This window comes from Panthera uncia, assembly GCF_023721935.1.
Source record: "Panthera uncia isolate 11264 chromosome C1 unlocalized genomic scaffold, Puncia_PCG_1.0 HiC_scaffold_3, whole genome shotgun sequence".
Classification (NCBI taxonomy): domain Eukaryota; kingdom Metazoa; phylum Chordata; class Mammalia; order Carnivora; family Felidae; genus Panthera; species Panthera uncia.
The window spans coordinates 66,959,033-66,973,924 of NW_026057584.1; the positions used below are offsets into that span (position 1 = coordinate 66,959,033).

The 14,892-nt window shown below is 34.6% G+C and overlaps 1 protein-coding gene across 8 annotated transcripts in view; it reads left to right on the forward strand.

The window, feature by feature from the left end:
• COBLL1 (cordon-bleu WH2 repeat protein like 1) overlaps window positions 1–14,892 on the forward strand; it is a 168,649-nt gene that overhangs the window by 116,832 nt on the left and 36,925 nt on the right. For 6 of the 8 annotated variants that reach the window (XM_049615570.1, XM_049615572.1, XM_049615567.1 and 3 more), the window contains 5 exons: window positions 681–882; window positions 2,478–2,706; window positions 3,503–3,541; window positions 7,966–8,063; window positions 8,176–8,412. In XM_049615570.1, coding sequence (XP_049471527.1) covers window positions 681–882; window positions 2,478–2,706; window positions 3,503–3,541; window positions 7,966–8,063; window positions 8,176–8,412 — 805 coding nt within the window. The remainder of the gene's footprint in view (window positions 1–680; window positions 883–2,477; window positions 2,707–3,502; window positions 3,542–7,965; window positions 8,064–8,175; window positions 8,413–14,892) is intronic. The other 2 variants (XM_049615569.1, XM_049615574.1) reach the window with 1 other exon arrangement.

Sequence of the window (14,892 nt, forward strand, 5' to 3'; positions counted from 1 at the left end):
TCCTTCCTTCCTTCCTTCCTTCCTTCCTTCCTTCCTTCCTTCCTTCCTTCCTAAGTAAGCTCTTTGTGCAACATGGGGCTTGAAGTCATGACCCCAAATCAATAGTCACATGCTTTACTCACTGAGACAGCCAGGCACCCTGGGGTGGTTGTTGTTCCTAATGCTTCGTTTTTATGAGCTCTTTGGAGCATAACCAGTTCATAAGCAAAAGACTGCTGGTATTCAAAATAATATTGTGAAGGAGCATCTAGCAAGGTACTCTTGGGTAAGGAAAGGACTTCTCTTCTCTTAAAATGTATAATACGATGACAACTTGGCAGATAAAAAATATAGGTAATTTTTAAACCAGCACTAGGACCCAAGCTCTCTTGAATATTAATCAGGATTTTTTTAACTATTATAATTTTGTCCACTTAAATATCTTATAGTTAGAGAGATGCTTGGAGTCCAGGCATACACTTCCTGCAGGAATACACCTCCTCCAGGTACACACCTTCTGCAGTGGGGGAAAAAAGTCTTGCAGTTAGATTTTTAAGTTCCTTTCACACATACTCTTTTATAGCCTTGTTTTATCTACTGAAAACGAGGCCCTAAGAAAAATGCTAGGGATAATAATAACTTTAACATTTAATGAAATTGTTTTATGCACTTATGAGATCAGTATTATTTTTGTTTTACAGTAAACCTATGATGGACTTGTTGATATTCCTCTGTGCACAGTATCACTTAAACCCATCAAGTTACACAATTGATCTGCAGTCAGCTGAAAACAACCCCATTAAATTTAAGCCAAACACACCAATAGGAATGTTGGAGGTGGAGAAAGTCATTTTAAAGCCAAAAGTTTTGGATAAGAAAAAACCTACACCTATAATACCAGAGGTAAGAACATCACTGTAGATTTTGATGTCTTCTGGCAAAAATACTAAATTGATTTTTCAGTCATTAACTGAAGGTTGTATTTATTTCAAATGAAATAAAAATGGACTTTCTGTTTAATTTGATGTGAGCATGGCTATCTTGTTTGCCTAGGCCACTTTGTTTAGGATTCATTTAGTTATTGATCTTTGGATTAACTAGAATTTGAGGAATACTTTAGATTTTAGATGCTCTAAAGTGATCTCTAGGACCATATCAGAATCTGACAATTATAAATTATCTACATTTTAACTAACTTTTTCAAAAAGAGGAAGGTTTTAGAATCTTTTAATGAAAATTTATTTAAGAATTAAAATATTTTTTGGCTTCTCTGTACTTGGTAAGTGGTGGTTTTACTTATTCTAAATTGTTAATTTGAGCTATATAATGACTCAGTTTTCTGTATTATATGGATTTTAAGCAGAATTTTTTTTTGCTCTCAAAAATTTTTAACCATGATGATTCTAACAATTCTTTGTTTACAAAATTGTTCTGTTTCTGTAAGCAATAGGGATAGAATTTTTTGAGTTTCAAGAACTATTTTTTCATTAGGAACATCAACCATTTTAACTTCGGGGAATATATAAAAGTCTATATATTAAATTCATAGTTTATTTACATATGACTTGAGTGTATATATTCTCACATTTTCTTCATATTGTTATGTAGCTTTTTATTAAAAATTTAAGAATTCCCTTACAGTATTAAAACATTTGTATTATATAAAATATTAACATTAAGAATTAATTAGGACATTGGACTATTTTCCATCTAGATACGTATGTATCTAGGTGGAAATATTTGTGCTATAGCATGGGATTATACATTGTGTTATAGTTTAATGAATACATGTTAAGCTTTGAGAATCTACAAACTGTAGATTTAGCATGGTAACATGTTTCTGAATCCCATTTATATACAGGAATAAATTCAGTTACATTAAAATGATATGTTTAGAATCTTTTCAATAATTTTAATTATAACTAGATATCTAAATTGTCAAATAATAGTGACAACAGGTAATCGCAATAGCTAATGTTTATTTGTTCATAATTTATGTGCCAGACCTATGCTAAACTTTTTATATGGATTATCTCATTTGTCTTATTTCCAATAGAGAGAAGTACAAAATTCTATATTTTAACCCAAACACCACTTTTTTCATCCAAACAACTGGCAAACCACTAGATAAATATTCTTCAGCTGAAACAAAAAATAGAACATGTGCAACTCTTTATTATTATGGGTGTTTGCTCACTTATAAACATGTTAGGGAACAAAACAAAATATCAATAGTATTTTATGTTCCCTCTTGAATGTAAAACTAACTTATACCTTACAAGGGCTATGAATTTAATCTAGGTTACTTAATAAACAAATTATTTTTAAGAATATGCTTCAGGACAAAAAAAAAAAAAAACAATTTTACACAAAAATAGAAAATTACTGTTTATTGTAAGACTATATAATTATAGATTATCTCTTTATTATAGATATCATTGTGGAATGTTTTAGTAAATAAATTATGGTAATAACTATGGATTTATTCTGTGTTTCAGAAAACTGTGAGAGTCGTGATCAATTTTAAGAAAACGCAGAAGACAATAGTGAGAGTTAGCCCACATGCACCACTTCAAGAACTTGCCCCCATTATATGCAGCAAATGTGAGTTTGATCCACTGCATACACTGTTGTTGAAGGATTATCAATCTCAGGAGCCCCTTGATTTGACAAAATCTCTTAATGACCTGGGACTAAGAGAATTATATGCCATGGATGTCAGCAGAGGTAAGGAAGACTCTTTGTTTTATACACTTGACAGGAGGTTCATGTAAGCGCATGTATTGTGTTTGTGAATAGAGTTTCTGAAGTTCATAATGACAAGTTCATGGATCCTGTAAATAGAGGTCAATACATGTCATTGGTAATAAGAGAAAATGTAATAAAATTTAACTTGATTTCAGTTTTTGAAATTAGAACAAAAACTTATCTTTCTTCTTTGTGATTCACATTTTACACTTTTTCATCAACCTGTGAATAGTTTTTGGTGGGATTTAACTTAATTCTTTGTGGCTTTGAGATTTAAACAGAAAATAAAAATTTACATTTAAATTCATTGTTTTTTTAATCAAGTGTGAATTACTGTAGACTCACCACGTTTTGCCTGAGTCTTAATTATCATTCAAATTTATAAGTTTCTGGAAAGATTTTTTTTCTAGGTTCTCCCAAAATCAACTGGCTTATAAAAAAATCTAACTCCAAAACTTTTCTAAATAAAAATAACTGGCAGTGTTAATCTGTAGAAATAATTTAACGTATTAAAATTTGGAGATCTTAGGTTATGTTGGTTTCTATGCTAATAGATAAATGCAAGCTTATTTATTCAACATGTGTTTCACAGGAAATAAAAGTTTAGTGAAGGATGATTACTTACATCCCCTGTGCATGGAGCACTTCAAATTTCATCCTCAAATTGTGGATTTATATAATCCATAGACAGCTATTTCAACTCAGTGGTGTTTTATACTTGAACAAACATCATCTTTACAGTCAATTTACCCTCTTTTACCCCCTCCTTCTGTAGCCACTTCTGTTACTGCCTCCAATAAGTCATCTTTACAAGGTAAGACATATGAATAAGTAGAAAAAAAATTATAACATGAAATCTCTATTTTTATTGGATAAACTAAAAATAAGCTTCTAATTTACCTGTTTTCTTAACATTACTAATGTGTACATTCTGTAAGAAAACTTTTGGCTCTCATTTCCTTAAATTAAGAACCCCCCCAACCTTTGATTTCTGAAATTAATATAATAATTACATTTCAATAACTGCTTAAAAATTAATATCATCCTAAGAATGTGAGAAACATATTTTTGATTCTCATATAAGAAAAAACGATTTTTCTGGTTTGTATATTAAGTTCAATTGGTGATAGTTTGGTGATACCAAGAAAGGATCTCAGATTATTTACATTATAACCAGGGCATATTCATTATTGAAAATTTTTGCAGTGTTAAATTGTGAATATTTTATAATAACATGGAAAATACTTATGCTAAAATTAGCTTTTAAAGCATTTAAATGAGTTTAATACAGTATGTAAAAAAATTTTTACATGAAATTTCTGAAATGAAGTACATAAAAAATTTTAATACTGGTTACCTTTTGGTAGGGCTATGGGTAATTTTTTTCAACCTTTTCTTTATAGTGCAGAATTTTATAATGGGAATGTATTACTTTCATAGAGGAAAACTTTATTAAAAATTAGCCTATAATAATAAAGTCTGGAAGCCTTTTTCCTCCATTAAAAAAGGATAGACTCAGAAAATTTATTACTATAATAATTACCACTCTACTGAAAAAAAAAAAAACCTAATAAACGTATTACAAAAAATAAGAAACTTAATAAAAGAAACTTAAGAAACATTATGTTATTGGAATCTTCTTTCTTTACCACTTTCAATTTTCCTATAGCACAGTAAGCCTCTCAGTCCCAAGAATTAGTCTATGTAAGTAATGTTGTGATTCTTTGTTATTAGTGGCTATCATAAAGACTACGCTAATCAAAGGAGCTGAAAATTGTTATGATCATAAAGCATACATTGGCTAATAATCAGGGGATAGGCATTTAAATTCTGAAACTGCATTAACTGTCAAACTCATTTAGCAAGTTGATAGGGTGAATAGCTTTTTATCTGTCGGGATCTCACCTTCCACTTCTATAATAATAGATTGGGGGAAAAAATGGGCTTTTTTCCAGTAGCAACATCCTAGTACTTAAACATAGCTTTCGCTTCTACCTTAGCCATTCTCTACATACACAACCCAAAGCAAATTCCATAGTCTTGTTGCCTCATTTTGGAGGTGTTTAATGCATTGGTTTGTGATATCCCTTCCAAGCCCAGAAAATATGTGGTTTATTCAGGGTATTAAAAGTTGTGAATTTAACCTTAAGAGATTGGACTAGGAAAATTAAGAAAGCTCATTTTACAGTGTCACAATCCACAAGATCAACAGAAATGCTCTAAATGCCACTGCCTGCTAATTTTGTCTGATATTATCAGAAGTCTTAGAACTTTGTATGCAGTTATTTAGAGTCTCTCTTCTGGAAACAGGAAACTACAGTGTTTTTGAGTTGTTTTTCTAAGTAAGCTGAACCCCTTGTGTTTCTTAGTGTTTAACTCTGACTCGTGGTGATCTCTTCCATAGAGCTGTAAGTGAAGACTTAGGTTAAGTAGTATGGAGAATGGCAAAGTGCCTAGAAATTGCTTTAAGAAATAATTTGGTTATATTGATTGCACTGTACCGCCATGTGAATTTTCTATCTACTGTTCCACCTCAGTTTAATTGTATGTCTACATTCAATTAGCAGAAAAGTCTATCTTAAGATGAAATAGCATTTCTAAAAAAAAAAAAAAGGAAAAGTCAAAGGTATTATACATATCTTTGAATAGATACTAGATTCTGCTTCCTTTTCTTTACATTCTCTAACTTAGAAAAAGGGCTCAGAATGATAATTTGTGATACCTACCTCACTGGATTGTTATAGGAAAGAAATTAGGCATGTGAAAAATCTGTAACCGTAAAGTGCTATCCACTCATTATTAGTATTGTCAGTAAACTCATTGTACAGAGCGTACTACTTACTTAATGTTTCAAGCATCAGATTTATGAAGTTTTCATTTGAGAAATATAATTCTCCTTTAATGTGTTATTGAGGCATATTGGATTACTATATTTATTGTCATTAACTATCTCTACTTTCTTGGAGTGGCCCCTATTTTGTCATAATTTATTTTTAAACATCTTTTTTATTTTTTTTATTTTTTTAATGTTTATTTTGGGGGAGAGACAGAGTGTAAGCGGGTGGGGGAGGGGGGCGGCAGAGAGAGAGGGAGATATGGAATCTGAAGGAGACAAGGAATCTGTGTGCCCAGAGCCTGACGTGGGGCTCGAACCACTAACCATGAGATCATGCATGACCTGAGCTGTACTTGGACACTCAACCGACTGAACCACCCAGGTGCCCCCTTAAACATATCTTTTAAATAAAAAGACTATGCATTTAGTCCTAAGAAAGAGGTATGTATTTAAGATTTAAATGTATTTAAGACTATACATTTACCTCTAAGTTGTGGTTTAGACCATTTCAATATATGGTACTTTGTCTCAAATGTCACTGAAATTATATTGTGATTTACCATAAAATACATATGTGCTCCTTAGTAGAAATGTTTTTTGAAACTGACAGATTCCCCATTCCATGTTTTTCTCTCTCTCTCTTTTTTTTTTAATTTGCAAGTCATTTGTTGAAGAAACCGGGTCTTCTGTTTTCTCGAGTTTCCCACATTCAGAATTTTGCTGATTGCATCCTCTGGTGCAATTAAACATGCGTCTTGGTCATCTCTATTTCCTCTACATTGATTATTAAACCTAGAGACTTGATCAGATTTGGGTGAGATATTTTCAGCAAGAATACTTCATAGGTGGTATTATGTACTTTCAGCAGCAGCCACGTAATAGCGAGTCACATGTATGTATGTATGTTGTCTCTGCACCCAATGTGGGACTCAAACTCAGGACCATAATATCAAGAGTTGCATGCTCTACCGACTAAGCCAGACAGGTGCCCTGCAAGTTAACCATTTTTGATGTTAGCCATCAATAATCATTGCTTAAATCTTGATTAGGAGTTGGAAAATAATCATAATCTGCAAATATTCCTTTAGTTATTAATTGAGATGAGATATTTCTGAAACAGCAAATTTCCCCATATCAGCTTGTCTACCTGGGTAGAGTTCATTCAGAAGAGGCATGAAAAAAAGTGTGACTCTTTTCCTTCATCAGTTTTTAACATAACAGACTGGTTCCTTAGCAGTACCCTAAGGTAAACAGTGAGGATGTTATTTTCTTCAGTATCATTATAAATGCATGGAATTAAATGTATGCAAAATGTTTCAATTTATTCAGTTATTCGTATGATGCCCAAGTTGTCCTGACTTTGGTCAGTAAAAACCATGTCAGATTGGTTCCTGCACCCTTTTAAAATGACACCCTTTGACTCTGATTTCTTTCTGTCTACTGTGACTAGATATTCCAGACTAATGTTTACAATCCTTGATATCACAAAGAATCAACCATTTGTATGCAGTTGTGGTCCTCTTTTAGTGGGAAATGGTATTTAGAGACTATCTGGGCCAGGGTTCCTCAGCACTACTAGATTTGTCATTGTTTGTAGACCTTTTTAGTTGACATTAGGAAATACTTTTTGGAAAAATGGAATGTTAATATGCAATCATGAGGGTGGACATTTACCATTCTGATTAAAATGTGGTTTCTTAATTTTGGCTCTATTGACATTTGGGCCCGGATAACCCTTTGTTGTTGGGGGGCTGTCCTGTGCATTGTAGTGTGCTCAGCATCACTGGCCTCTACCCAGTAGATGCTGGTAGCACGTCCTCCTGCCCTACCTCAGTTGTGACAACTAAAATTGTCCCCAGACATTATCCAGTGTTCTTGGGGGACAGGAGTGGGGAAACTTGCCCCTTCATTGAGAACCATCAGATTAAAGAAATAATGTTTTGAAACACTTAATAAAGTACTAATGAATCATGTTTTGGAGAATACAGTATTTCATAACTGTTTAGCTCTGAGATAAAATAAAAATTCAAACTGTATGATAACAGCCTCGTATCTCATTTAATTCAAAGTGTCCATTTTACTTCTGAGATGTTGGTAATTGTGCATAGAACACAGACTCTGAGTCACAAAGAATTGAGTTTATGTCCTAGCTCTGTCATTTCTTGATTGTTGGCCCCAAGTATGTATGTTTGTTTCTCTAATCTTCAGATTGCTCTGCTCTGGAATAGGAACAATAATACTAAATTTACATGTTGCTTTGAGAATTGAATAAGCAGAGTGCATGGTTCATAGTCAATCATAATTAGTAGCTTTTATCACTTGATAAGCTTTTCAAGGGAAAACTTGGAGGTGAACATATACAACTCCATGTACAAAAGTAAGAGCCTTTTCTTCTATTTTAGAATCCTGCCAAATATCACAAAACCTAGACATTATGAAGGAGAAAGACAATAAAGGTTTTTTCAGCTTTTTTCAACGCAGTAAGAAAAAGCGGGAACAGGTAAAAGTTTTCTTATGCAATGTTTTCTCAGATTCTTCTCATCTGTTTTTTAATTGCATGTGCTTTTTATCTTGAAATTACCTATAGATTTTGCCTTTTCATTCTTTGTCAGACTGCAAGTGCTCCTGCAACTCCTCTAGTAAGTAAGCATCGCCCGGCTTTTACTAGGTCCAATACCATTTCCAAACCATACATTTCAAACACCCTGCCATCGGATGCACCCAAGAAGAGGCGGGCTCCACTGCCTCCAATGCCAGTGTCTCAGAGCGCCCCGCAGGACCTTGCTCACATCCAGGAGAGGCCAGCTTCTTGTGTAGTGAAATCCTTGAGTGTGGATGAAACAGATAAGGTGCGTAATTTTGTTTTGTTTTGTGTTTTTAGGATGGGGCAGGGGGCCATCTATTTTTCCTCTTACTTGTCCTTTTCCACCTCATCTACTAATACGGTCACTAAGTTACTAATATGTGATAAGATGAATAACATGTTATTAGTAACATTGGCCCTGGGAAGAGATTATGTACAGTTCTGTGATGCTGTAAAGAATAAATGTGTCAATTTTAAGTAGCTTTCATATTCAAGCAAATAAATCATCCATAAACTTTAAAGTCCTGACTAACTAAGGCCCAACCAGAGGCGCTTGCTGAATGCATGTATTGGGAATGCAAATACTTATTTTTGAACTTTTTTTTTTTTTTTTAAATAGCAACAAGACCTTTATGTGGCATTCGTGGGTTTGTAACTAGATGTATCTTCTTGACCTGACTCTGGGATTCTCTTGGGGAATTCCTGATACTTTTTTGGTAGATAGACACTTTATAGTTAAAGAAATAAAAATTAAAAAGTGTCTTTTTATAGAGAATATATTTCAGTTCTTTTCTATACTCTTTATGTTCAAATCAGTGTTCTAGGTGTGTCTTTGCTTCTGTTCACTCCCACATTTTCCTGCAACATGTGGTTTTCCTGCAAACTACTTTTCATAGCTATAAAATACGTACGTTCCTTGCTTTATTCATGTGGACTGTAAATGAAGTTTTAAGCAAAGGGGATTGAACATGAGACTGTATATTTTGTTGCTTGTAATCAGACGAACGATTTAAGTAACCTTGAGAGCAAATTTTATTTTGAGATATATGAGACACTGAGAACTTTTCCTATATCTACTTGAAGGGTTTTATTTCCCCTTGGAAGTTTAGTAAACTCAATGGTTAGGTAAATTAACACTTCCCAACCAACTAATAAACATTTCTATGCTTTCTTAACTTTAAAAATTTTAACCATAGTTTTTAATTGTAATTTATAAACTAAATGCCTTTAGAATGTAAATAGAAATCAGGGTAGAAATGAAGCAAAAATGCTTAAATTCAGTAGCTCTTTAGAAAATCATCTATTCAGCTGTCTTCTTATTTCTATAAAGATTTTCTTATCTAATGTCTGTGGTAAAAAAAACCTCACCTTATGAATCAGGAGAATAGTTATTTTTTCAAATGATAAAATCATTTGCTACAAAGTTTTGCAAAGGAACTGCTAGGTAATTGGGTGAAGTGTTACGGAAGAGGTGATTTTTGGGTTCAGGATTAACATCTGTGTGGGTGTGCCTTAGTCAGGCAAGAGGAACCACATTCAAAGGTGTGGGAATGTGAAGGTGATGGCCTGCCCGGGCATGAACAAGAAGCAGAGATTGAAACCTGAGTGAGATAAGCAGAGGCAAAGTCAGTGTCCCCAAAGACTGCATTTTGTGGCTGGAACTCCTCTGCATTTCTTCATAGTAAGTCATTTAAAACGTAACACTTTTAGGATTGTTTTAAAATTTTAATTATCATAGAACTATACTACAAGGGTGTAAATTATTATACTTTTGAGTAGTTACCGATGTCTGTCTTTTTCTTTGTGTAGAAATAAATCTTAGCCCCTGCTCACAAATCTTTATTCCAAATGACCTCATCCATTCTCTTCCAGTAAACTTCCTTGTGCTTGGATCCTGAAGAGGCCTACGTTGTCTTTCTAATAGTCTGCCTCTCAACATTCTAGACTGTGCTTCCAGTGGCCTCACCAAAAGCCATTTCTTTTGATTCTCACCCTCTGGTCTTTGACCAGTTGATGATCCCATGTTAAGTAATTTTTTTTTCTTTCTTTCTTTTTTTTGGTATGTTGCCTTTGGCAGACTGGACATCTTTATATAATTTTCTAATTATTTTTTCTTTTGATCTGGACATCTGGGGAGTTCTTTGATGTATTGTTCAGTATGACCCAGAATTATTTGTTTCTCCCTAGAGAAGCTGAAGAACCATTTTTTATTTATTCATTACAAAAATTCTTAACAATTATGCCGTGGTTCGGGATGTGTGTGTGTGTGTGTGTGTGTGTGTGCGTGCGTGCGCACACACACACACACACACACACACACACACAATCATGCCTTCCTAGGCATCTCAGCATTTATTTCCTTTACTTCACCATATTTGATGTGCTAAATCACCCCGTGGTCTTGATTTTTTCTCTTTTTCTTGGTCCTGATTCTCTTTTTATATTTCACCTCTATTTCTTACCACCACTTCCTCTACCCATTTTCTAAATTTGGAGGTACCTGAATTTATGGTCTTCACCTATATTTACCATACTCTTTCAAAGAAAACGTGTTCTTTGTTGAGTTCTCAACTGCAGTGGTTTGAATAGTGTCCCCTCAAAAGATATGTCCAAGTCAAGGATCTAGAAATAAAATCATGGTGGACTTAGTCTGGGCCCAATTCCTATGACTCGTGTTCTTATAAGAGAGGAGACACATGCACAGAGGCAAAAAAGGAGACGGTCATGCGATAATGCAGACCAAGACTATTGTTATGCTGCCATAAGCCAAGGAAAGCCAGAAGCTGGAAGAGGCAAGGAAGGATTCTCCCCTAGTACTTTCAGAGAGAGAGATGGTCCTGCCGACAGCTTGATTTCAGACTTCTGGCCTCCAGAACTGTGAAGGAATACATTTCTGTTGTGTTTAGCCCCTCAGTCGTGGTAAATTGTTACAGCAGCCCTGGGAAATGAACACATCAACTCTGTGATTCCAATCCCAGTATTTTCTTCAGTTGCAGATTGAACTCACGGTTGTTTCTTCACTCATCACTACCTGGAAATCAGCATATTGGAGATAAAGCTTGTTTTTGTTCTCCCAGATTTAAAAGCTCAGGATCATTTTTGATGTTTTGTTTAGTGAGCCCTTCATTCAGTCTCCCTTCCTTATCTTTCCTTGTCCCTTTCTTTCATTCCTTCTCCTGAAGTCATGCCTTAGAAAAATTCAGGGTGCAGGGGTGCCTGGGTGACTCAGTTGGTTAAGCATCTGACTTCGGCTCAGGTCATGATCTTATGGTTCGTGGGTTCAAGCCCCATGCTGGGCTCTGTGCTGACAACTCAGAGCCTGGAGCCTGCATCAGATTCTGTGTTTCTCTCTCTCTGCCCCTCCCCTGCTCATGCTCTGTCTCTGTCTTTTTTAAAAATAGTTAAACATTAAAAAAATTTATTGAAAAGAGAGAGAGAGAGAGAGAAAGAAGTCCAGGGTGCAGAGTAAGGAGAAGACCAGTACTTTAACATGTCTTCTTAGTTCAGAAACTTTGATAACTGGCTGTTATTTTCTAGGCATTCAAGGCCCTCTACAAACCAATCACAATTTGGGGGAGAGGACAGTTCTACTTTTGTTTCTTTTCAGTTTTGTTGGAGTATAATCGACAGAGCAAATTACAAGATAATTTAAAGTGTACATTGTGGTGAATTGAAATACATACACATTGTGAAAGAATTCCTACCATTTACTTAATTAACACATCCATCACCTCACATATTTTTTTTGATAAGAATGTTTAATTTCTATTCCCTTAATGAATTCTGATTATATCATACAGTATTAACCATAGTCACCATTATTTACATTAGATCTGTAGACCTTATTCTTCTAATAGCTGAAAGTTTGTCCCCTTTTACCAACCTCTCCTGATTTTTTTCTCAGTCAGCCTTTTTTTACTCTCTCTTTCTGTCTTTTAGATTCCCCATATAAATGATGCCATCCATTGTTTGTCTTTCTCTCTCTTGCTTATTTCACTTAATGTAATACCCCAGGGTCCATCCGTGTTGTTGCAAATGGCAGGCTTCCTTCTTTCCCTAATACTCCATTGTATGTATGTACTGCGTATCTATTTATCCATACATGAACACTTAGGTTGTTCCCATATTATGACCATTGTGAATAATGCTGCAGTAAACATGAGACTGTAGGTATATTGTTGATACCATTTTCATTTCCTTTAGATACATATGCAGAAATGGGACTGCTGGATCATATGCTAGTTCTATTTTTAATTATTAAAAACATCCTCTGTACTGTTTTCCATAGTGGCTATACCATTTTACTTTTCCACCAAGAGTGCGCAAGGATTCCCTTTTTTCCACATCCTTGCCAGCACAAATCTCTTCTTGATGACAGCCATTTTAGGAGAGATGAGGTGATATTTCATTGTGGTTTTGAGTTGTGCTTCCCTGATTATAAGTGATGTTGAGCACCTTTTCATGTACCTGTTGGCCATTTGTATATTTTCCTCAAGAAAATGTGTATTCAGTTCCCCTTCCCATTTTCAAATTGCATTGTTTATTGTTTTTGCAAACGAGTTGCGTGAGTTTTTATATATTTTGGATATTAACCCCACATCAGATATTTGGTTTACAAATATTTTTCCCATTTCCATAGGTTGCCTTTTCACTGTGTTGATGGTGTCCTTTGCTGTGCAGAAATGTAGTTTTGTTTTAAACTTTAATTCCTCATCATTTCCAGTATGCTTTCAACTCTAACCATAAGATTTGACTCATTGCTTGTGCAGAAGCCTATTTCCTATTCTTTTAGCATAGTGAGCCTGGTGTTCTCTTCTTCATTCCTATTTATCCATTCAAATTATACCTGTGGTTTCACTCATTTCATAGAGAATTTTCTAAAGATTCCAGAAGGGTGATCTTACTTTCTCTGAATTTGTCTCTCCTGTGAATTTTTATTTTGTCTTTATTTATATATATGCGTAGGTTGTATATTTAAATGATACATATTTCTAAAGATAAAAAGGAGAATGGAGTGAAGATTCTCCTTCCTTACCCTGACCTCAGCCAAATTCTTCTGCCTGGAGGCAACCACTGATAACAGTTTCTTGTGTATCCTTCCAGACATGACCTATTCATATTCAAGCCAATATTTGTGCTACACATGATTTTTTTTTCTAGTCATACACTGCATGCACTGTGTTACACCTCACTTTTTAGTAGTGAATGATATATCTTGGAAATCCTTATTAATACATAACGGCCTTCCTCTTTTTAAAGACTGCGTAATATTCCATTGGTGGCCATAACACAATATAGGGTAAGTGCCCCATCTTCTGAAGATAAACGTTAGTGTTATTTTATTGTTTAAAGTTTATAGCATTGTTAGTTTTTCCCTTTTCCTCTTCACAACAGAAGGGCAAGAATTGTGTTCCCCAGCAAAATATTGTAACATAATAGGTGTTTTAAGAGAATTAATAAGTAACCTTTAATTTGAACTTTCATACAGCCAAGTGTCGTATATACAATGAGAATTACTGTCACACAGACTATCACAAAATTTTAGTATTTCATGTATACATATGGTAAATTTTCAAAAGTACTTGGATAATTTAAAAATTTCTTAAATTTACTTTTAGAGTAATTGGCCCAGTAATTCCTGGTTTCTGAACCTTGTACAGAAAAGCTGGAATTTTGGCAAGGTTGTATTGAAAGCTTAAGGACCGAGAACAAAAATTCAGTGTACGTTACATTGGGCATAAAAATAAATTGACCCCAAATTGAAATTGTATAGCCAGATGCAAATATTCAGGCAATTTAACATTTTGCTTATTTTACTGCTTATTTTAAATTACTTTTTAGAGTTTATTTATTTATTTTTGAGAGAGAAAGATGCAGAGAGAGAGAGTGTGTGCACGCACGGGGGTAGGGGCAGAGGGAGAGAGAGAGAGAGAGAGAGGGAGAGAGAGAGAAAGAGAGAGAGAGAGAGAGAGAGAGAGAGAGAATCCCAAGCAGGCTCCATGCTGTCGGCGAAGAGCCGGACGCGGGGCTCAAACTCATGAACTGTGAGATCATGACCTGAGCTGAAATCAGGAGTCAGATGCTTAACTGACAGCCACCCACATGCCCTTTTACTGCTCATTTTAAATTTAAAATAAAAAAGTCATATTACTACAGACATTTTATATCTATTTTAATTTAGTTTTAAATTTGAAACTTTAAAAAGGCATTGTTTTTGATGATTGAAAGTAATAGCAGGCTGGGAAAAAAATACCTGGAAAAAATTATTTTCCTTTTTTTTTTTTAATATAATTTATTCTCAAACTGGCTTCCATATAACACCCACCATTCATCCCAACAAGTGCCCTCCTCAATGCCCATCACCCATTTTCCCCTCTCCCCAACCCCCCATCAACCCTCAGTTCTCAGTTTTTAAGAGTCTTTTATGGTTTGCTTCCCTCCCTCTCTGTTTGTAACTATTTTTTCCCCTTCCCTTCCCTCATGGTCTTCTGTTAAGTTTCTCAAGATCCACATATGAGTGAAAACATGTGATATCTTTCTCTGACTGACTTATTTCACTTAGCTTAATTCCCTCCAGTTCCATCCACGTTGCTGCAAATGGCAGGATTTCATTCTTTCTCCTTGCCAAGTAGTATTCCATTGTATACATAAACCACATCTTCTTTATCCATTCATCGGTTGATGGACATTTAGGCTCTTTCCATAATTTGGCTATTGTTGAAAGTGCTGCTATAAACATTGGGGT